Source organism: Oncorhynchus mykiss, chromosome 4 (assembly GCF_057628025.1).
Source record: "Oncorhynchus mykiss isolate SJ-2025 chromosome 4, ASM5762802v1, whole genome shotgun sequence".
Lineage (NCBI taxonomy): Eukaryota > Metazoa > Chordata > Actinopteri > Salmoniformes > Salmonidae > Oncorhynchus > Oncorhynchus mykiss.
Window position 1 is genome coordinate 57733370 of NC_143025.1, and position 18394 is coordinate 57751763.

Below are 18394 nucleotides of genomic sequence, written 5' to 3' on the forward strand. Positions count from 1 at the left end.
CAGACCAAATTTGTACAAAGTAGTGTGAGTGAATGTTCAAAGTATCAGGGCAGGGCAATGCAGCCAACTATTGGGATGAATGAATAGGACTAGAGACAAAAATCCGGTCGGGATCACCACGTCCTGCTACAGATTAAATCCTGCCAATTGTCATCGTCACGGGCATACCCAGGCAGAGTTCATGTAAAACCCAAGTTTCTAAATGGGTTTCACATTCAATTCAATTTAGGCTACTAGGCCCCGATTCCAACCCGAGATAAGTGTGCATAAAAGTATTATTATTCCCTTTTAATGGACATCTCTCTATACGTATTCAGACCTTGAATTTAAGCATGAGAACAGCAGGCTATTGACCTGCTACTCATTTGGGGTGGAGAACAAATAAATTAAGGTGTGGCACAGGTTTGTCTACAGATAAGTCAAAGTCCTTAATAATTCCACCACCTTTGCGGGCAAGGAAAACATTAAGGTCTAACAAACCTACCGGTTCCAAGTGGAAAAAGCCTCCACTTTTCCCCACCAATAGAAATAACACCATTCTCCATGCACTGTAATTTACAACTTGATAAGAGCTCGGTAAAATGAGTAATCTGTTTGGATAAGGGAATTGTAAATAAACTCAGCAAAAGACAAAAAAAATAAAATAAAATCCTCCCACTGCCAACTGCGTTTATTTCCAGCAAAATGAACTAGTGTAAATATTTGTATGAACAAAAGATTAGAGGAGGGGGGAGGGGTCAAAATCAAAACTAACAGTCAGTATCTGGTGTGGCCACCAGCTGCATTGAGTATTGCAGTGCATCTCCTCCTCATGGACTGCAACAGATGTGCCAGTTCTTGCTGTGAGATGTTACCCCACTCTTCCACCAAGGCACCTGCAATTTCCTGGACATTCCTGGGGGGAATGGCCCTAGCCCTCACCCTCCGATCCAACAGGTACCAGACATGCTCAATGGGATTAAAATCCGGGCTCTTTGCTGCCAATGACAGAACACTGACATTCCTGTCTTGCACAGCGTTGAGATTGCCTGCAATGACAACAAGCTCAGTCCGATGATGCTGTGACACACCGCCTGAGACCATGACAGACCCTCCACCTCTAAATTGATCCCACTCCAGAGTAGAGGCCTCGGTGTAACATTCTTTCGACCATAAACGCGAATCCGACCATCAACCCTGGTGAGACAAAATCGCGACTCGTCAGTGAAGAGCACTTTTTGCCAGTCCTGTCTGGTCCAGCGATGGTGGGTTTGTGCCCATAGGCGATGTTGCCGGTGATGGCTGGTTAGGACCTGCCTTACAAGCCCTCAGTCCAGCCTCGATCAAGCCAGGCCTACAAGCCCTCAGTCCAGCCTCAATCAATTGCGGACAATCTGAGCACTGATGGAGAGATTTACACCAGGAATGCACACTCAGGCAGTTGTTTGCCATATTGTACCTGTCCCGCAGGTGTGATGTTCGGATGTACCGATCCTGTGCAGGTGTTGTTACACGTGGTCTGCCGCTGTCCATCCTGTCTCCCTGTAGCGCTGTCTTAGGCGTCTCACAGTACGGACATTGCAATTTATTGCCCTGGCCACATCTGCAGTCCTCATGCCTCCTTGCAGCATGCCAAAGGCACGCTCACGCAGATGAGCAGGGACCCTGGGCATCTTTCAATTGGTGTTTTTCAGAGTCAGTAGAAAGGCCTCTTTAGTGTCCTATGTTTTCATAACTGTGACATTAATTGCCTACCGTCTTTAAGCTGTTCGTGTCTTAATGACAGTTCCACAGGTGCATGTTCATTAATTGTTTAGGGTTCATTGAACAAGCATGGGAAACAGAGTTTAAACCCTTTACAATGAAGATTTGTGAAGTTTTTTGGATTATTACAAATTATCTTTGAAAGACAGGGTCCTGAAAAAAAAGGGAGTTTATATAGATATTTATACTTCAATCACTGGAGACAAATGTGAAACCAGTCACGCAGCAAACTGAAGCATATATACACTATATGACCAAAAGTATGGACACCTGCTCGTTGAACAGCTCATTCCCCAATCATGGGCATTCATATGGAGTTGGTCCATCCCGTTGCTGCTATAACCACTCTTCTGGGAAGGATTTCCACTAGATGTTGGAACACTGGGATCAAGTCCCCGCAGCATTCAGTCACATGAGCATTAGTGAGGTCTGGCACTGATGTTGGGCGATTAGGCCTGGCTCGCAGTCGGCGTTCCAATTCATTCAAAGGTGTTCGATGGGGTTGAGGTCATGGCTCTGTGCAGGCCAGTCAAGTTCTTCCACACCGATCTCAACAAACCATTTCTGTATGGACCTCGCTTTGTGCACGGGGGCATTGTCATGCTGAAACAGGAAAGGGCTTTCCCCAAACTGTTGCCACAAAGTTGGAAGCACAGAATCATCTAGAATGTCACTATGCTGTAGCGTTAAGATTTCCCTTCACTGGAACTAAGGGGCCTAGCCCGAATCATGAAAAACAGCCCCAGACCATTATTCCTCATCCACCAAACTTTACAGTTGGCACTATGCATTTGGGCAGGTAGCGTTCTCCTCGCATCTGCCAAACCCAGTTTTGTCCGTCAGACTGACAGATGGTGACGCGTGATTCATCTCTCCAGAGTCCAATGGCAGTGAGCGTTACACCACTCCAGCCGACGCTTGGAATTGCACATGGCGATTTTAGGCTTCTGTGCGCCTGCTCAGCCATGGAAACCCATTTCATGAAGCTCCGGACGAACAGTTCTTGTGCTGACGTTGCTTCCAGAGACAGTTTGGAACTCGGCAGTGAGTGTTGAAACCGAGGACAGACGATTTTTATGTGCTGGAAGCAAGTGGAAAGTTTTCCCAGTCTTATGTGGACTTTATATTGCAGTTGGCAACCAACTTCAAGTTGCATTATCACCACCGACTGGAGTGTGGACCTCAGTTCAGCTTTTAATCACCCACATGGGTATATGCTCCTAAAAAGCAATGAAGAGAAGGGAGAAGCGGGACTTGCAGTGCATCAAGCATCAAAAACAGAAACAAGTTTTTCCAGAAGAACTAGAAACTAACTAGGTTTACCCTTTTATCTGTGGATTCATTGTCTGAGTAGAGAACACAAAATTGTGTGTGTGACTCAAAATAGGTCAAAATTCTACAAAAATACAGGAACAAAATAACCTTGTGCATTTCAGGTAAAATAACAACCCAATGGGCCTCCTGAGTGCCGCAGCAGTCTAAGGCACTGTTTTGCAGTGCTAGAGGCGTTACTACAGACCTGGGTTCATTCCCGGGTTTTGCCACTGTAGCGGCCGGGAGTCACATAGGATGGCGCACAATTGGACCAGCGTCGTCCGGTTAGGGGAGGGTTTGGCCGGGGGTCTTTACTTGGGTCATCACGCCCGAGCCATACCGCTTCCTTGTGGTGTGCCGGGGGCCTGCAGGTTGAATGGTATTCCCTCCAACACATTGGTGCGGCTAGCTTCCGGGTTAAGCTGGTAGCTGTTAAGGAGCGCGGTTAGGCTGGTCATGTTTCGGTGGACGCATGACTCCACCTTCGTCTCTCCCAAGTCCGTTAGGGAGTTGCAGCGATGAGACAAGATGGATATTGGGGAGAAGGGATAAATTACAAAAAAATAAAAACAATCCAACATTTATATCCCATGACAACTTAGCTAGCAACAGCAACCTAGCTAAATATACATGAATGTTTCGACCGGTCTCCAAATTAATAGTTGGTTCAGAGTTCGTTCTGATATTTCAACCTGCGTGTCCAGGTCGCGTCTGGTGTGGATGGACAAAATCAATTGGCACGCGCATGCCCGGTGTAGTCAGCATGTTAGGCTACTATGGTGAGCGAGTGGTGCGCCTTTTCATTTTCAATAAGTATTTTTTACCCATTTATTTGCCTCTGCCTGCAAATCCTCCTCCTAAAAAGGTAGGCTATATCCAAAACGAAGCAAGTGTCGTTGTAATCATTCTTGCTGCTTCACGTTCAATAGCTATACCTGCAAGATCAGGTGTGGGTGTGGTCTCAATTTAATAGAGTAGGCTATAGCTTATGCATGGGCGGAGAAGAACGGGGCAGTTATCTTTCCAAGGAAATATACTTCCTAAATATATGATTAGCCTATAAATTACGACATTGCCTAGAAACAAATATTGATCACCCATATGTCGCCCTCTGAAAATCTTCCCACTCCTAAAATGGTAGACTATAAAATAGCTCAAGAGAAACTCTGATCTCTTCAAACTACATCTAGCATATTTTTTATTTAACTAGGCTGGTCAGTTAAGAACAAGTTCTTATTTATAATAATGGCCTAAATTGGCTGGTATAGCCCAGTAATATAGAAAGGGCCACGTGAGAATCTATGGTAATTCAACCAGTGGCGTGTATTCACAGATTCCAAGGGAAACCAGGATTCCCCAAATATTTGACGACTAAAAACATTAAAATTATAAAATATTCTCATCTCTCCCTGTGTGTTCATAATTTCCGTCAATTCACAAGCGGCTGAATCTCACGGGAAGAATCATACAAGCGAGGGAAACAGCTCCACTCGGTCTCAGTTTGTAGCCATGTATCTCATGCTGTCTGGACCGAAAGAGTATAACATTTTGCCGCCGTTGATAACAGCAAGCATTAGGCCTCTCTTGATAAAATGTTTTATAGAATAATTAGCCAATCAGCGTTGAGCTGAGTTCAACTGTGGGTTGTCCTCGTGCAGTAAAACGCCAAGGACGACCCGTTTGGATTTGGCTTCACACGAATCAAATCACTTCCTATGCAAAACTGTGTTTCTGGTCTGCTTGTGTTGATATCCTGCAGTAGCTAGCTTGCTAAATCATAATTTCCTAAACCTTGGATGGCCATGGTGATTTGGACTTGTGGTTTTGACTTAATTATCTGTACAGGCCAATGACAATTTTGATCTAACCATAAATGTATATGATGTGCCACTGGCCTGAGGCTGGAAGTTAAATATGTAGTCTAGTAGGCTCACGTTAGCTAGCTAGCCAATTTAGCTGGTTCATTGTTTCCCATGTAAGGAAGTTAAGCTACCTAGTTTAACGGATGTGAAATAGCTAGCTAGTTAGCTGTGTTGCGCGCTAAATAGCGTTTCAATCGGTGACATCACTTGCTCTGAGACCTTGAAGTAGTGGTTCCCCTTGCTCTGCAAAGACCGCGGCTTTTGTGGAGCGATGGGTAACGATGCTTCGTGGGTGACTGTTGTTAACGTGTGCAGAGGGTCCCTGGTTCGCGCCCGGGTATGGGCGAGGGACGGTCTAAAGTTATACTGTTACACTAGCTAAAATGCTTACTAGCCTATGACAACAAAAACTAAACTATGACAGAGCCATAGACCGTCTTGCCAACATGAAAGAGGATTACATTGGCATTCAACTAGTCTACAAGTAGGGTAAAGTCAACATTTTTGTTTTAATTGCGCACACACACACAGAAATCAGTACCATGGACAGACAAATGATACTTAACATTGACTGGAATAAATTGTGTTTGGTATCCGTTTTCCGTATATCAAACTAAGCATATATAGCCGTTGATTTGACGTTGTATAAATGTTTAAGTTGAAATGTTCCTGAAATAGCAGAGGCAGTGCTGTTGTTTTTGTGCTGACTTGCAGTAACTCGTTCTAAATCAGTAGTTGTTTAGTAAACTGTTGAAAATATTAACTTGCTTGACCATGTTGCAGATAAGTTTGTTTCATGCAATATTTGCTTTGTGGACTTCAGACAGATGTTGCTGTTTGGTTTTGTGATTAAATAAATATGTGGTTTATTCCACCACTGTGTGACTTGTCTCTTTGTCGTCACGACCTTATTGTATATCATGGTGGTGTGTGAATGAATGGGTTATAGAGAAAACAACACAATTACTACAATATAGGTTGTAATATGTCTTAAACTAGCTTGGCTTTGCTTCCACCGTGATTTTACCCACACGCCACGACTGAACAAACCTACTGCCTATAAGGCGCAAAATTGATGGGACCATGGCTGGCAAGTGAGCTGAGTCACATATGCCTAAAATAACATTGCAGGCCTGCAGTTCGGTTTGGGACCAGTTCTTGCAGTTGGGAGTGGGAGTCAGACAGAAAGCCAGCAGGTACAGGCGGGATGAAGAAATCAGTCCTGCGCAGACCTCTACAACACCCAATGTGACCAAGGAAAAGATGGTCAACATGTCTAAACATGACAGTCAGTCTCAAGACAGGCAGGATATGATCTTTCGGTATTCTACTCCAACCTAATAAAACAAAGCAATAACAACACATCACGTATGCCACTGTTCTGTGAGGTGGAAGTTTGATCAAACGGCCACAACCAAGATGTTGCCACTCACTCTAATCCCGCCTTCCCAGCCTACTAGGGCACCTGTCTCGGCCTGGCGATGTAACATTCTGGGCAGACAACCTGGATGCAACGTTGCTGCTTAGTGGAGTGAAAGGGTGCAGAAGTCATAGGACAGGCCAAATAGCACCATATGTTGACATTAACGTTACAAAATATAACATCCACGGTGACCTTATATTAGTGAGAAAGAAATTTACCTCCGTAAAGGCTGATCATGTGTTTATACAGTATTTGCTACACATTATTGATCATGTTCCTACCAAGTTGTGAAATAGTAACACTGCAGACCAGTTGTGAGACTCCAAATACTTAAGTCTTTCTGTATTATATACATATATTTTTTTACAGATCTGCTAATTTCTCTTCGCTCTCTCTCACATTCCTCCATGACCTGGGAATACAGGGATCGGCACTGCTTCTACTCAGAGAGCAGACTGGTGAGCAGGAAGCCCCAGTGAACTTTGACCTCAGTGTGGAGGTAGAGACAGATCTGGTACGCATGCATTGCACTCACATTCTGCCATGCTATACAGATGTTCTGTAACACTCAGAATTGGTGTAGCTCTGTTGATGCACCCTAGTCTGTCATACAGGTCTGCCCATGGGGTGATATGGAGAGAGGAGTGGGAATGTGGTTGAATACTCAATCAACAGAGCATTATCTTTTCTATATGACATACTTTTTGTACCCAGAACCTGGAAAATGGCTATACTACACTGAACAAAAATATAAACTAAACATGTGCTGGTGACAGCCACTAAAATTAGCAGTTTTGTCACAAAACGCCACAGATGTCTCAAGTTGAGGGAGCGTGAAATTGGCATGCCGACTGCAGGAATGTCCACCAGAGCGTTTGCCTGAGTGAGTAATGTTAATTTCTCTCCCAAAAGTCAACTCCAACGTGATTTTAGGGAATTTGGTAGTACATTCAACCGGCCTCACAACTGCAGGCCACGTGTAACCACACCAGCCCAGGACCTCCACATCCAGCTTCCTTACCTGCGGGATCGTTTGAGACCAGTCACCTGACAGCTGATAAACTGTGGGTTTGCACAAGTGAAGAATTTACACACAAACTTTCAGAAACCTCATCTGTATGCTCAGAAGTGTGTTCTCCACAGATTAATCCCGCTTTCAACCATACCGGGCAATGGCAGACCGTGTGGGCCAGCAGTTTGCCAATGTCAAAGTTATGAACAGAGTGCCCCATGGTGGCTGTGGGGTAATTGCATGGACAAGCATAAGCTAAGGACAATGAACATGATTGCATTTTATTGATGGCAATTTGAACGCAGAGATACTGTGACGAGATCCTGGCCCATTGTTGTGCCATTCATCTGCCGCCATAACGCACGGCCCCAGGTCGCAAGGACCTGTACATGGGAAAATCCATAGCTTAGTGCCTAATGAAGTTTTCAGTTTACATTCTTATATGAACTATAACAGAGTAAAATCTTAGCAAAATATTGTTGCATGTTGCAGTTATATTTTTGTTCAGTGTACTTTTGAACTTAGTATTCAATGTTGACATGGGCAGGATACAGATAATCACACCCAGTGTGTGAGTGAGGGGAATACATGTGTAATCATCCCATTGGTATCCAGACTTGGATACTATGTTTGGGGTTTTAGGCTGGGTTTCAATATAGCACTTTGTGACATCTGCGGATGTAAAAAAAAAAGGCTTTATAAATAAGTGTGATTGATTGGAGTGTGAGTAGATCTCAATTGCATACTCCTTGTCTCAAAACACTATTGGATGAGAAAGCCAGAGGTACCACCCCTCTGACCTTTCTCTCATGGGTTTTGAGGAGAGGAGTACACAATTAAGATGTTCCTGTGTGTATAATACAGGTTTTCAGCAACCATCATGCCCTCCATACAGGCAGGTATCAACTCGCATCAAGGAACCTACTTTACACATGCATGGTGAACAAGAACTCCCTCAATGGGAGAGATGAGGCAAGAGGGTGTGGGTGAGTTTACTGCACAGAGTGGACACAACAGCCTAACTGGTTACACCATAGACTTAGATACAGGATCTTTGCCTCATGTCAGTCCCGAGCAAGTAAACTCACCCACACCATCATTTCTTCCGTTGAGGGAGTTATTGTTTGTAACAGGTTTAGCTGATTGAGGGGACTGTGGGAGGAGAGCAAGCATAAAAAGGTGGTTTTGGATAGTTTCAATTTGGTTTCCTAGGCCCACTGAATCACCCATGAGGATACACACACCCAGGTGCACGAGTCAGGAAGTCTGGACTCCCAAACTGCAACCCTGCTATGGACAATTCTGCTTGAAAATAACCCTCCAGTTTTATCAGGAGAAAATGGAAAGTCAGCTCCAGTAACAGCAGATGGATGTAACCTCAATTTAGCCCAACATTTGAGTTAAAGTACATCTGTTTCTTTGTTAAATTAATTCATACGAATGTGGCCTAGTTGATCTTTGCCTGTTGGGCCTAATAAGACACAATCTGAAAGACTTCCTGCTGTTCAAATGGTTTCAAAGATGTGATATACAGTGACTTCGGAAAGTATTGAGACACCTTGACATCACATTTTGTTACAGTCTTATTCTAAAATGGATTAAAAACAAGTTCAGATATTCACTCATTTAAAATATACTTATGCAAATGTTTGGAGTTTTCAAACCCTTTACTCAGTACTTTGTTGAAGCACCTTTGGCAGCGACTATAGAATTGTGTGACGCTACAAGCTTGGCACATCTGTATTTGGGGAGATTCTTCCTTTCTTCTCTGCTGATCCTCTCATGCTCGGTCAGGTTGGATTGGGAGTGTTACTGTTCAGCTATTTTTAGGTCTCTCCAGAGATGTCCAATCAGGTTCAAGTCCCAGGTCTGGCTGGGCCACTCAAGGACATTGAGACTTGTTGCCACTGCTGCGTTGTATTGGCTGTATACTTAGGGTCGTTGTCTCGTTTGAAAGTGAACCTTCACACTAGGGTGAGGTCCAGAGTGCTCTGAAACAGGTTTTCATCAAGAATCTCTGTACTTGGCTCTGTCTATCGATCCATTAATCCTGACTAGTCTCCCAGTGCCTGCCGAATAAAAACATACCCACAGTACGATGCTGTCACCACCATGCTTCATCATAGGGATGGTGCCAGGTTTTCTCCAGACGTGACGCTTAACATTCAGGCCAAATAGTTCAATCCTGGTTTCATCAGACGAGAGAATGTCTCATGGTCTGAGTCCTTTAGGTGCCTTTTGGCAAACTCAAAGTGGGCTAGCATGTGCCTTTTACTGAGGAGTGGCTTCCATATGGCCACTAACATAACGGCCTGATTGGTGGAATGCTGCAGAGATGGTTGTCCTTCTGGAAGGTTCTCCCATCTCCACAGAGGAACTCTGGAGCTCTGTCAGAGTGACTGTCGGGTTCCTGGTCACCTCCCTGACCAAGGCCCTTCTCCCCCGATGCTCAGTTTGTCCGCCCGGCCAGCTCTAGGAAGAGTCTTGGTGGTTTCAAACTTGTTCCATTTAAGAATGATGGAGGCCACTGTGTTCTTGGGATCTTCAATGCTGCAGACATTTGTTGGTACCCTTCCCCAGATCTGTGCTAACACAATCCTGTCTCAGCGCTCTATGGACAATTCCTTTGACCTTATAGCTTGGTTTTTGCTCTGAAATGCACCGTCCACTGTGGCACCTTATATAGACAGGTGTGTGCCTTTCCAAGTCATGTCCAATCAATTGAATTTACCACAGGTGGACTCCAATCAAATTGTAGAAACATCAAGGATAATCAATGAGCTCAAATGCAAAGCTTATAGCAAAAGGTCTGAATACATAGAGTTGAAGTCGGAAGTTTACATTCACTTAGGTTGGAGTCATTAAAACTCGTTTTTCAACCACTCCACAAATTTCTTGTTAACAAAGTATAGTTTTGGCAAGTCGGTTAGGACATCCACTTTGTGCATGACAAAAGCAATTTTGCCAACAGTTATTTACAGACAGATTATTTCAATGTACCACAATTCCAGTGGGTCAGAAGTTTACATGCACTAAGTTGACTGTCTTTCAACAGCTTGGAAAACTCCAGAAAATGATGTCATGGCTTTAGAAGCTTCTGATAAACTAATTGACATCATTTGAGTCAATTGGAGGAGTACCTGTGGATGTATTTCAAGGCCTACCTTCAAACTTAGTGCCTCTTGCTTGACATCATGGGAAAATCAAAAGAAATCAGCCAAGACGTCAGAAAAAAAAAATTAAATACCTTCACAAGTCTGGTTCATCCCTGGGAGCAATTTCCAAATGCCTGAAGGTACCACGTTCATCTGTACAAAAAATATAGTAGAAACACCATGGGACCACGCAGCCTTCATACCGCTCAGGAAGGAGACGTGTTCTGTCTCCTAGATATGAATGTACTTTGAGATGAATGTGCGAAAAGTACAAATCAATCCCAGAACAACAGCAAATTACCTTGTGAAGATGTACGAAACAGGTACAAAAGTATCTAAAACAAGTCCTATATCGACATAACCTGAAAGGCCGCTCAGCAAGGAAGAAGCCACTGTTTCAAAACCGCCATACAAAAAGCCAGATTATGGTTTGCAACTGCACATGGGGACAAAGATCGTACTTTTTGGAGAAATGTCTTCTGGTCTGATAAAACAAAAATAGAACTGTTTGGCCATAATGACCATCATTATGTTTGGAGGAAAAAGGGGGAGGCTTGCAAGCTGAAGAACACCATCCCAGCCGTGAAGCACGGGGGTGGCAGCATCATGTTGTGGGGGTGCTTTGCTGCACTTCACAAAATAGATGGCATCATGAAGAAAGAAAATTGTGTATATATTGAAGCAACATCTCAAGACATCAGTCAGGAAGTTAAAGCTTGGTCGCAAATGGGTCTTCCAAATGGACAATGACCCCAAGCATACTTCCAAAGTTGTGGCAAAATGGCTTAAGGACAACAAAGTCAAGGTATTGGAGTGGCCATCTCAAAGCCCTGACTTCAACCCTATAGAAAAATTTGGGGCAGAACTGAAAAAGCGTGTGCGAGCAAGGAGGCCTACAAACCTGACTCAGTTACACAAGCTCTGTCAAAAGGACAGGCCAAAATTCACCCAACTTATTGTCGGAAGCTTGTGGAAGGCCACCCGAAACGTTTGACCCAAGTGAAACAATTTAAAGGCAATGCTATCAAATTCTAATTGAGTGTATGTAAACTTCTGACCCACTAGGAATGTGATGAAAGAAATAAAAGCTGAAATAACTCTACTATTCTAACATTTCTCATTCTTAAAATAAAGAGGTGATCCTAACTGACCTAAGACAGGGAATTGTGAAAAACTGAGTTTAAATGTATTTGGCTTAGGTATATGTAAAACTTTTGACTTCAAGTGTGTGTGTGTATATATATATATATATATATATATATATATATATATATATATATACACACTGCTCAAAAAAATAAAGGGAACACTTAAACAACACAATGTAACTCCAAGTCAATCACACTTCTGTGAAATCAAACTGTCCACTTAGGAAGCAACACATTGACAATGAATTTCACATGCTGTTGTGCAAATGGAATAGACAACAGGTGGAAATTATAGGCAATTAGCAAGACACCCCCAATAAAGGAGTGGTTCTGCAGGTGGTGACCACAGACCACTTCTCAGTTCCTATTCTTCCTGGCTGATGTTTTGGTCACTTTTGAATGCTGGCGGTGCTTTCACTCTAGTGGTAGCATGAGACGGAGTCTACAACCCACACAAGTGGCTCAGGTAGTGCAGCTCATCCAGGATGGCACATCAATGTGAGCTGTGGCAAGAAGGTTTGCTGTGTCTGTCAGCGTAGTGTCCAGAGCATGGAGGCGCTACCAGGAGACAGGCCAGTACATCAGGAGACGTGGAGGAGGCCATAGGAGGGCAACAACCCAGCAGCAGGGCCGCTACCTCCGCCTTTGTGCAAGGAGGAGCACTGCCAGAGCCCTGCAAAATGACCTCCAGCAGGCCACAAATGTGCATGTGTCTGCTCAAACGATCAGAAACAGACTCCATGAGGGTGGTATGAGGGCCCGACATCCACAGGTGGGGTTGTGCTTACAGCCCAACACCGTGTAGGACGTTTGACATTTGCCAGAGAAGACCAAGATTGGCGAATTTGCCACTGGCGCCCTGTGCTTTCACAGATGAAAGCAGGTTCACACTGAGCACGTGACAGAGTCTGGAGACGCCGTGGAGAACGTTCTGCTGCCTGCAACATCCTCCAGCATGACCGGTTTGGCGATGGGTCAGTCATGGTGTGGGGCGGAATTTCTTTGGGGGGCCACACAGCCCTCCATGTGCTTGCCAGAGGTAGCCTGACTGCCATTAGGTACCGAGATGAGATCCTCAGACCCCTTGTGAGACCATATGCTGGTGCGTTTGGCCCTGGGTTCCTCCTAATGCAAGACAACGCCACGTTGCACCACAGACTGTCCAGGAGTTGGCGGATGCTTTAGTCCAGGTCTGGGAGGAGATCCCTCAGGAGACCATCCGCCACTCCATCCCTCAGGAGACCATCCGCCATCATGAGCATGCCCAGGCGTTGTAGGGAGGTCATACAGGCACGTGGAGGCCACACACACTACTGAGCCTAATTTTGACTTGTTTTAAGGACATTACTTCAAAGTTGGATAAGCCTGTAGTGTGGTTTTCCACTTTAATTTTGAGTGTGACTCCAAATCCAGACCTCCATGGGTTGATACATTTGATTTCCATTGATAATTTGTGTGATTCTTTGTTAGCATATTCAACTATGTAAAGAAAAAAGTATTTAATAAGAATATTTCATTCAGATCTAGGATGTGTTATTTTAGTGTTCCCTTTATTTTTTTGAGCAGTATATATAGTTTTCAATTAAACAAATTATTTTTGAACTGCTTCAAGCTTCGTACAACTGCCTTAACCTATCAATATTCATATATACGCATTAGTCTTTGTAAACAATATAGGTCCAAAATCAGTATAACATTCATGTCATTCTCATGGACCATGAGTCCTTGTATCCACAGCTCTATTGGAGTGTTTGCATTTCCCCAGTCCTCAGAATTAGGCCTACACCTAATTTAGTGGTGGAGCTGCTGTTGGGCTGTAATACAAAATCAGCATTGTGGTTTTAAGTGTAGGCATTGCAGCGTTCTCAAGAATCTAAGAATACAGTCCATAAGAGAGATGAGGAGAAGCAGCTGGTGGCTGATATACATGTGGTAATATTACTGGTGTGAATCAGAGGAGTCTGGTGGGAGGAGCTATAAGGAGGACGGGCTCTGTGTAAAGGCTGGAGTGCAATACATGGAAATGTGTCAAACATGTGGTTTCCACATGGTTGATACGGTTACATTTATTCCATTCCAGCCATTACAATGAGCCCGTACTCCTATCGCTCGTCCCATCAGCCTCTGGTGGGAATAGGCTATTCAAATTCTCTCGTGGTAAAAATATACAGGTCCATATCTTACCGCCACAATGCACCACTTGACATTTCTAAAATACAAAATTGCTACTGCCCACACTGTTCTTCCAAACACGGTACTTTCCCTAAATTCTCATTTAACCAAGAGTAGACAATATTATGTTGACAGGGAGTTATGAAAAGCTATGTAGCAATGAGTCACGCAAGATACTCAGAATCACAGCAGCTTCAGCTGTTATTTACCCGACTGTTCCCGAAAAGTAATAGCCATGTAAGTAACTACTGATCTAATGCGTAAAGGGGTTACTCATATGCAGAGAACGGGTGCGTTGGCAGTCCTGTCACAGGTTAACTTATGGCTGCAGGGGCAGTAGAGTAGCTTGGATGAAAGGTGCCCAGAGTAAATGGCCTGCTCCTCAGTCCCAGTTGCCAATATATGCATATTATTAGTATTGGATAGAAAACACTGAAGTTTCTAAAACTGTTTGAAGGATATATGTCAGTATGACAGAACTCATATGGCTGGCAAAAACCTGAGAAGAAATCCAAACAGGAAGTGGGAAATCTGAGGTTGGTCAATTTTCAACCCAGCCCCTATTGAATACACAGTGGGATATTGGTTTTGTTGCACTTCCTAAGGCTTCCACTAGATGTCAACCGTCTTTAGAAACTTGTTTGAGGATTCAACTGTGAAGTAGCGGCTCATAAGGGCTGTTTGAGCAAGGTGTCTGGCAGATTGCCACAGGCTCTGAGGCGCGGTCACGAGAGAGTTAGCTCGTTCCATTGCTTTTCTACAGACATAAGTTGGAATATTATTGAAGTTTTGTTAAAAACATCCTAAAGATTGATTCCATTTGACATGTTTCTATAGACATTTCGTCTGCAACTAGGGAATGCACTTCATGACTTTGGATTTGTTTACCAAACGTGCTATCAAAAGTAGCTCTTTGGACATAAATGATGGACATTATCAAACACTTAATGTGGAACTGGGATTCCTGGGAGTGCATTCTGATGAAGATCAAAGGTAAGTGAATATTTATAATGCTATTAATGACTAATGTTGACTACCCAATATTGCAGATATCTTTTTGGCTGTACTCAGATTATTGCATGGTTTGCTTTTTCCGCAAAGCTTTTTTGAAATCTGACAGCGATTGCATTAAGGAGAAGTGGATCTATATTTCTATGTCCAACAATTGTATTTTCATCGACATTTATAACGAGTATTTCTGTAAAATGATGTGGCTCTCTGCAATATCACCGGACTTGAACCTGATCGAACATCTCTGGAGAGACCGAAATATAGCTGAGCAGCGATGCTCCCCATCCAACCTGACAGAGCTTGAGAGGATCTGCAGAGAAGAATGGGAGAAACTCTCAAACACATGTGCGTCAAGCTTGTAGCATCAAACCCAGGCTGTAATCGCTGCCAAAGATGCTTCAACAAAGTACTGAGTAAAGGGCCTGAATACTTAATTAAATGTGATATTTACATGTATTTTTAATACATTTGCTAGAATTTCTCAAATCCGGTTTCTGCTGTCAGTAATGGGTATTGTGTAATTTGATGAGGGGGGACAATTCAATCCATTTTAGAATAAGGCTGTAACGTAACAAAATGTGGAAACGGGGGTCTGAATACTTTCTGAATGCACTGCACGTTGCAAAAACAAGTCGGTGTTCGATGCATTATTTATCAGCAGGCCTTGTTGATCCTCATGTTCAGTACTTTGTAATATATAAGCATTTTCCTCTTGGAACACTGCTCAGAGGGCAATGTGGCTCCCAATCAGCCCGTTGAAAGTGGGAACCCCTGGCACTTTTTTGGTGTGAATGAACTTAGAAATAGTGTTGCTGGCAAAACAGGACTGTATGTATCAAGTGATTACACTCACTGTACTATACAGACTTGCCTACTATATGAGAATGTGATGACACTTGAAGCAATTGTGTATGGTCTTAAACCAAAAGGAGTCTATAACATAAAACGTACATTTACAGGTACATGTATACATAACGTATACAAGGGGGATGACCTGTTCAGCATGAACTTCCTAGTTCCTACAGACAGTAGCTATTGGTCTTGCAGTTGAGGTACAAGTTATTCTGAAAGGGGATCAGGTGATATTGAAAGGGTTGTTGAAATCAATACTTTGATTCCACCACACCAGTCTGAACCAATGATAATGACGGTTTGTGTCCACAGTAACCCCTGCATTCATAACCATTCCCAGTTTCAACCACGACTTTGCATTCCAGGCTTGTTGTGTAGCATCTTACCTGTATAGCCTGCAACCCAGCCCCACTGTGACACCATTGCCAACATCCATTTGAACATTATTCCTTCAATGAGCCAGAAAGTACGGCTGTCCATTACTCTGAGGGGTTGAAGAAGAATGCAGTAGAGGCAATAGGAAGGGATTGCTACACAGTTATTAATGAAGACAAAGATGAAACGAAGGAAGGAGTTCAGGAGTACCCAGCCCAGGTTGCGGGCACCTTCTAGAAGTTGTGCCATACTGATGCACACTGCCTGTGAAAACAGGGAGAAAACCAGTTAGCTAGCAATTATTTATGAGTGGTACAAACTTGAAAAATATGACTAACCAGAAAACATGGCTAATGTTAGCTAAGAAAAGCATGCCGATATGTAACTAGCTAACGTTAGTTGGCTAGCTACAAATATTGTTCGGCCGTTCTAAATAGGATGCATGACAACCTAACAATAAACGTTAGCTAACTAACTACCTGAAAATGGAGGCAACCTTTCTAGAGACTAACGTTGGGCTCGGTTATCCATGTTATAGTTTCAATGTGCTTTATAGTTACAATAGATGCTGCCAGCTAGCTAATATCATTGAGCAGGACTCCGGGTTTAAATCATGTCACCACATCTTGCAAGTCCAGTACAACGTGGAGGTCATGGAATGAACAGACCCACAACAGTTGACTTTGTCCAGTAGTAGATCCCATACCAACTGACTTAGCTGGCTAGACATTCAGCGAATTCTTAGAAATATAAAGCTATTAGCTGTGTTGTTATCTTCGACCAGGGCATTGTCAACTACTAGTTAATGTTAAGCCAATCAAATGATGCTCTGACTGAAACAGACGTACAACGTCTAGCTACCGGCTGTTAACATTAGTTGCTAAGCTGGCTAACGTTAGCCCGGTAGCTTACTTTAGCGGTATAACGGATTTTGAAGTGCTGGACAGACGCGATTCTTAGCTGGCTGGCTAACTAATAAGCCACCACCAACATAATTTCCATCTTCAATATCGACACAGTCAAGTTTGTGGGGACATGCTAGCTGCCATTTCCATAGATTTTGTAAGGTGTTTGTACAAAGTCCGATTTTTTCTATTCTGCACCAATGTCTTATTAGCTGGATAACTAGCCGTGTGTGGTTAGCTAATCCTGGTTATCTAGCCAATTTAGCTACTAGTTAAACACAAGGGCGATAAAATCTAAATCACTATCAGACGTTCCAGCAAATGGCTAGTTAACATCAATGTTCTTATCACTTGATCTTACTGTAACTCACCCAATCTTAGTAACGTTAGCTACTGTCCCCCCGTCCAAATGTCGCTTCCGGACGATAAAACAGAAGGCTGGCTTAGCATGGATGAATACCAAGTCACATGTATTTAGTTAACATGTTAGATCCTTAAACATTGAGGTATGTATCAAAATTGTATATTTCCCATTCACACAACGTTACTAAACGTCCACACTCCCGTCACGGCTAGCTAGCCGCTAATACTATCCATGTAGCTAGTTAGCCACTCATTTAGCGTCGCTGGGTGCATCTCAATCAATGGCACTCGAATAATTCCATCGATGCAACATCGGTTAGCTAGTACTTTGGCTAGCTAGACATTTCTATCTACATCTCTTGCGTCTACTTTAATCCAATTGCAACAATCCCTTGCTGGAAGAGCCATATAACACGCCGTTGTTTTAGTGCAAATGCTGCAGCGTTTCAGTTTGCACATCGGGTGATATTTAACATTCTGCTCCGCTAGTTTCACCGACCCGTTCGATTATCGCTAGCTACTTATGGAGCGGCCACCAGAGGAGAATATCATTTATGACGACGACGCTGAGAAAACGTGGATCTGCGCAAGCTCTGCCTGACAAACAGCATCAAACGCTTTAGAGACAGAGGTGATTAACCATTCGCCTGGTTGCCGTCTCTGTTCAGCTATACATTCCACTCCTTGCCTCTCCTGTCATTTGCCGGTGGGGTGCATTTGCAAATGACAGGAAATCTTTAATGATAGAATGTTGATATTTTATGAAATCATAGGATTTTATCCTGATTCGATAACCCTCACAGCTATCATCCAATCAAAATGTGTATGCAAATTAGACTGATTGGAAACATTTTAACAGTGGGTCATGGAGAGCCTTTTAAATGACATTATTCTGACTCCGTATCTATGAATTGGGCATTCTGACGTAATACATTTAATCGTAAACGAAAACAGATTTGTCCTCCGCGCGCCCATTGCGTTCAAACTTTCCCGCCAGTTCATTGAGAACGCTGTAGCATATTTTAAATCCAGAGAGCAAGGTGCATTTGAACCTTGACA

At 43.4% G+C, this 18394-nt stretch overlaps 1 protein-coding gene across 2 annotated transcripts in view; it reads right to left on the reverse strand.

Annotated features, from left to right (window-relative positions):
- Positions 1-18060, reverse strand: part of LOC110522024 (acyl-CoA:lysophosphatidylglycerol acyltransferase 1) — an 85531-nt gene extending 67471 nt beyond the window's left edge. The window contains exons 1-2 of one of the 2 annotated variants that reach the window (XM_036975552.2): positions 17344-18060; positions 16079-16331 (exon numbers count right to left, since the gene is read on the reverse strand). In XM_036975552.2, the coding sequence (XP_036831447.1) occupies positions 16079-16316 (238 nt within the window). In that variant the 5' untranslated portion in view covers positions 16317-16331; positions 17344-18060. Of the gene's footprint in view, positions 1-16078; positions 16332-16546 lie in introns of both variants that reach the window. The other variant, XM_090232369.1, reaches the window with a different exon arrangement.
- Positions 18061-18394: the final 334 nt, after the last annotated feature.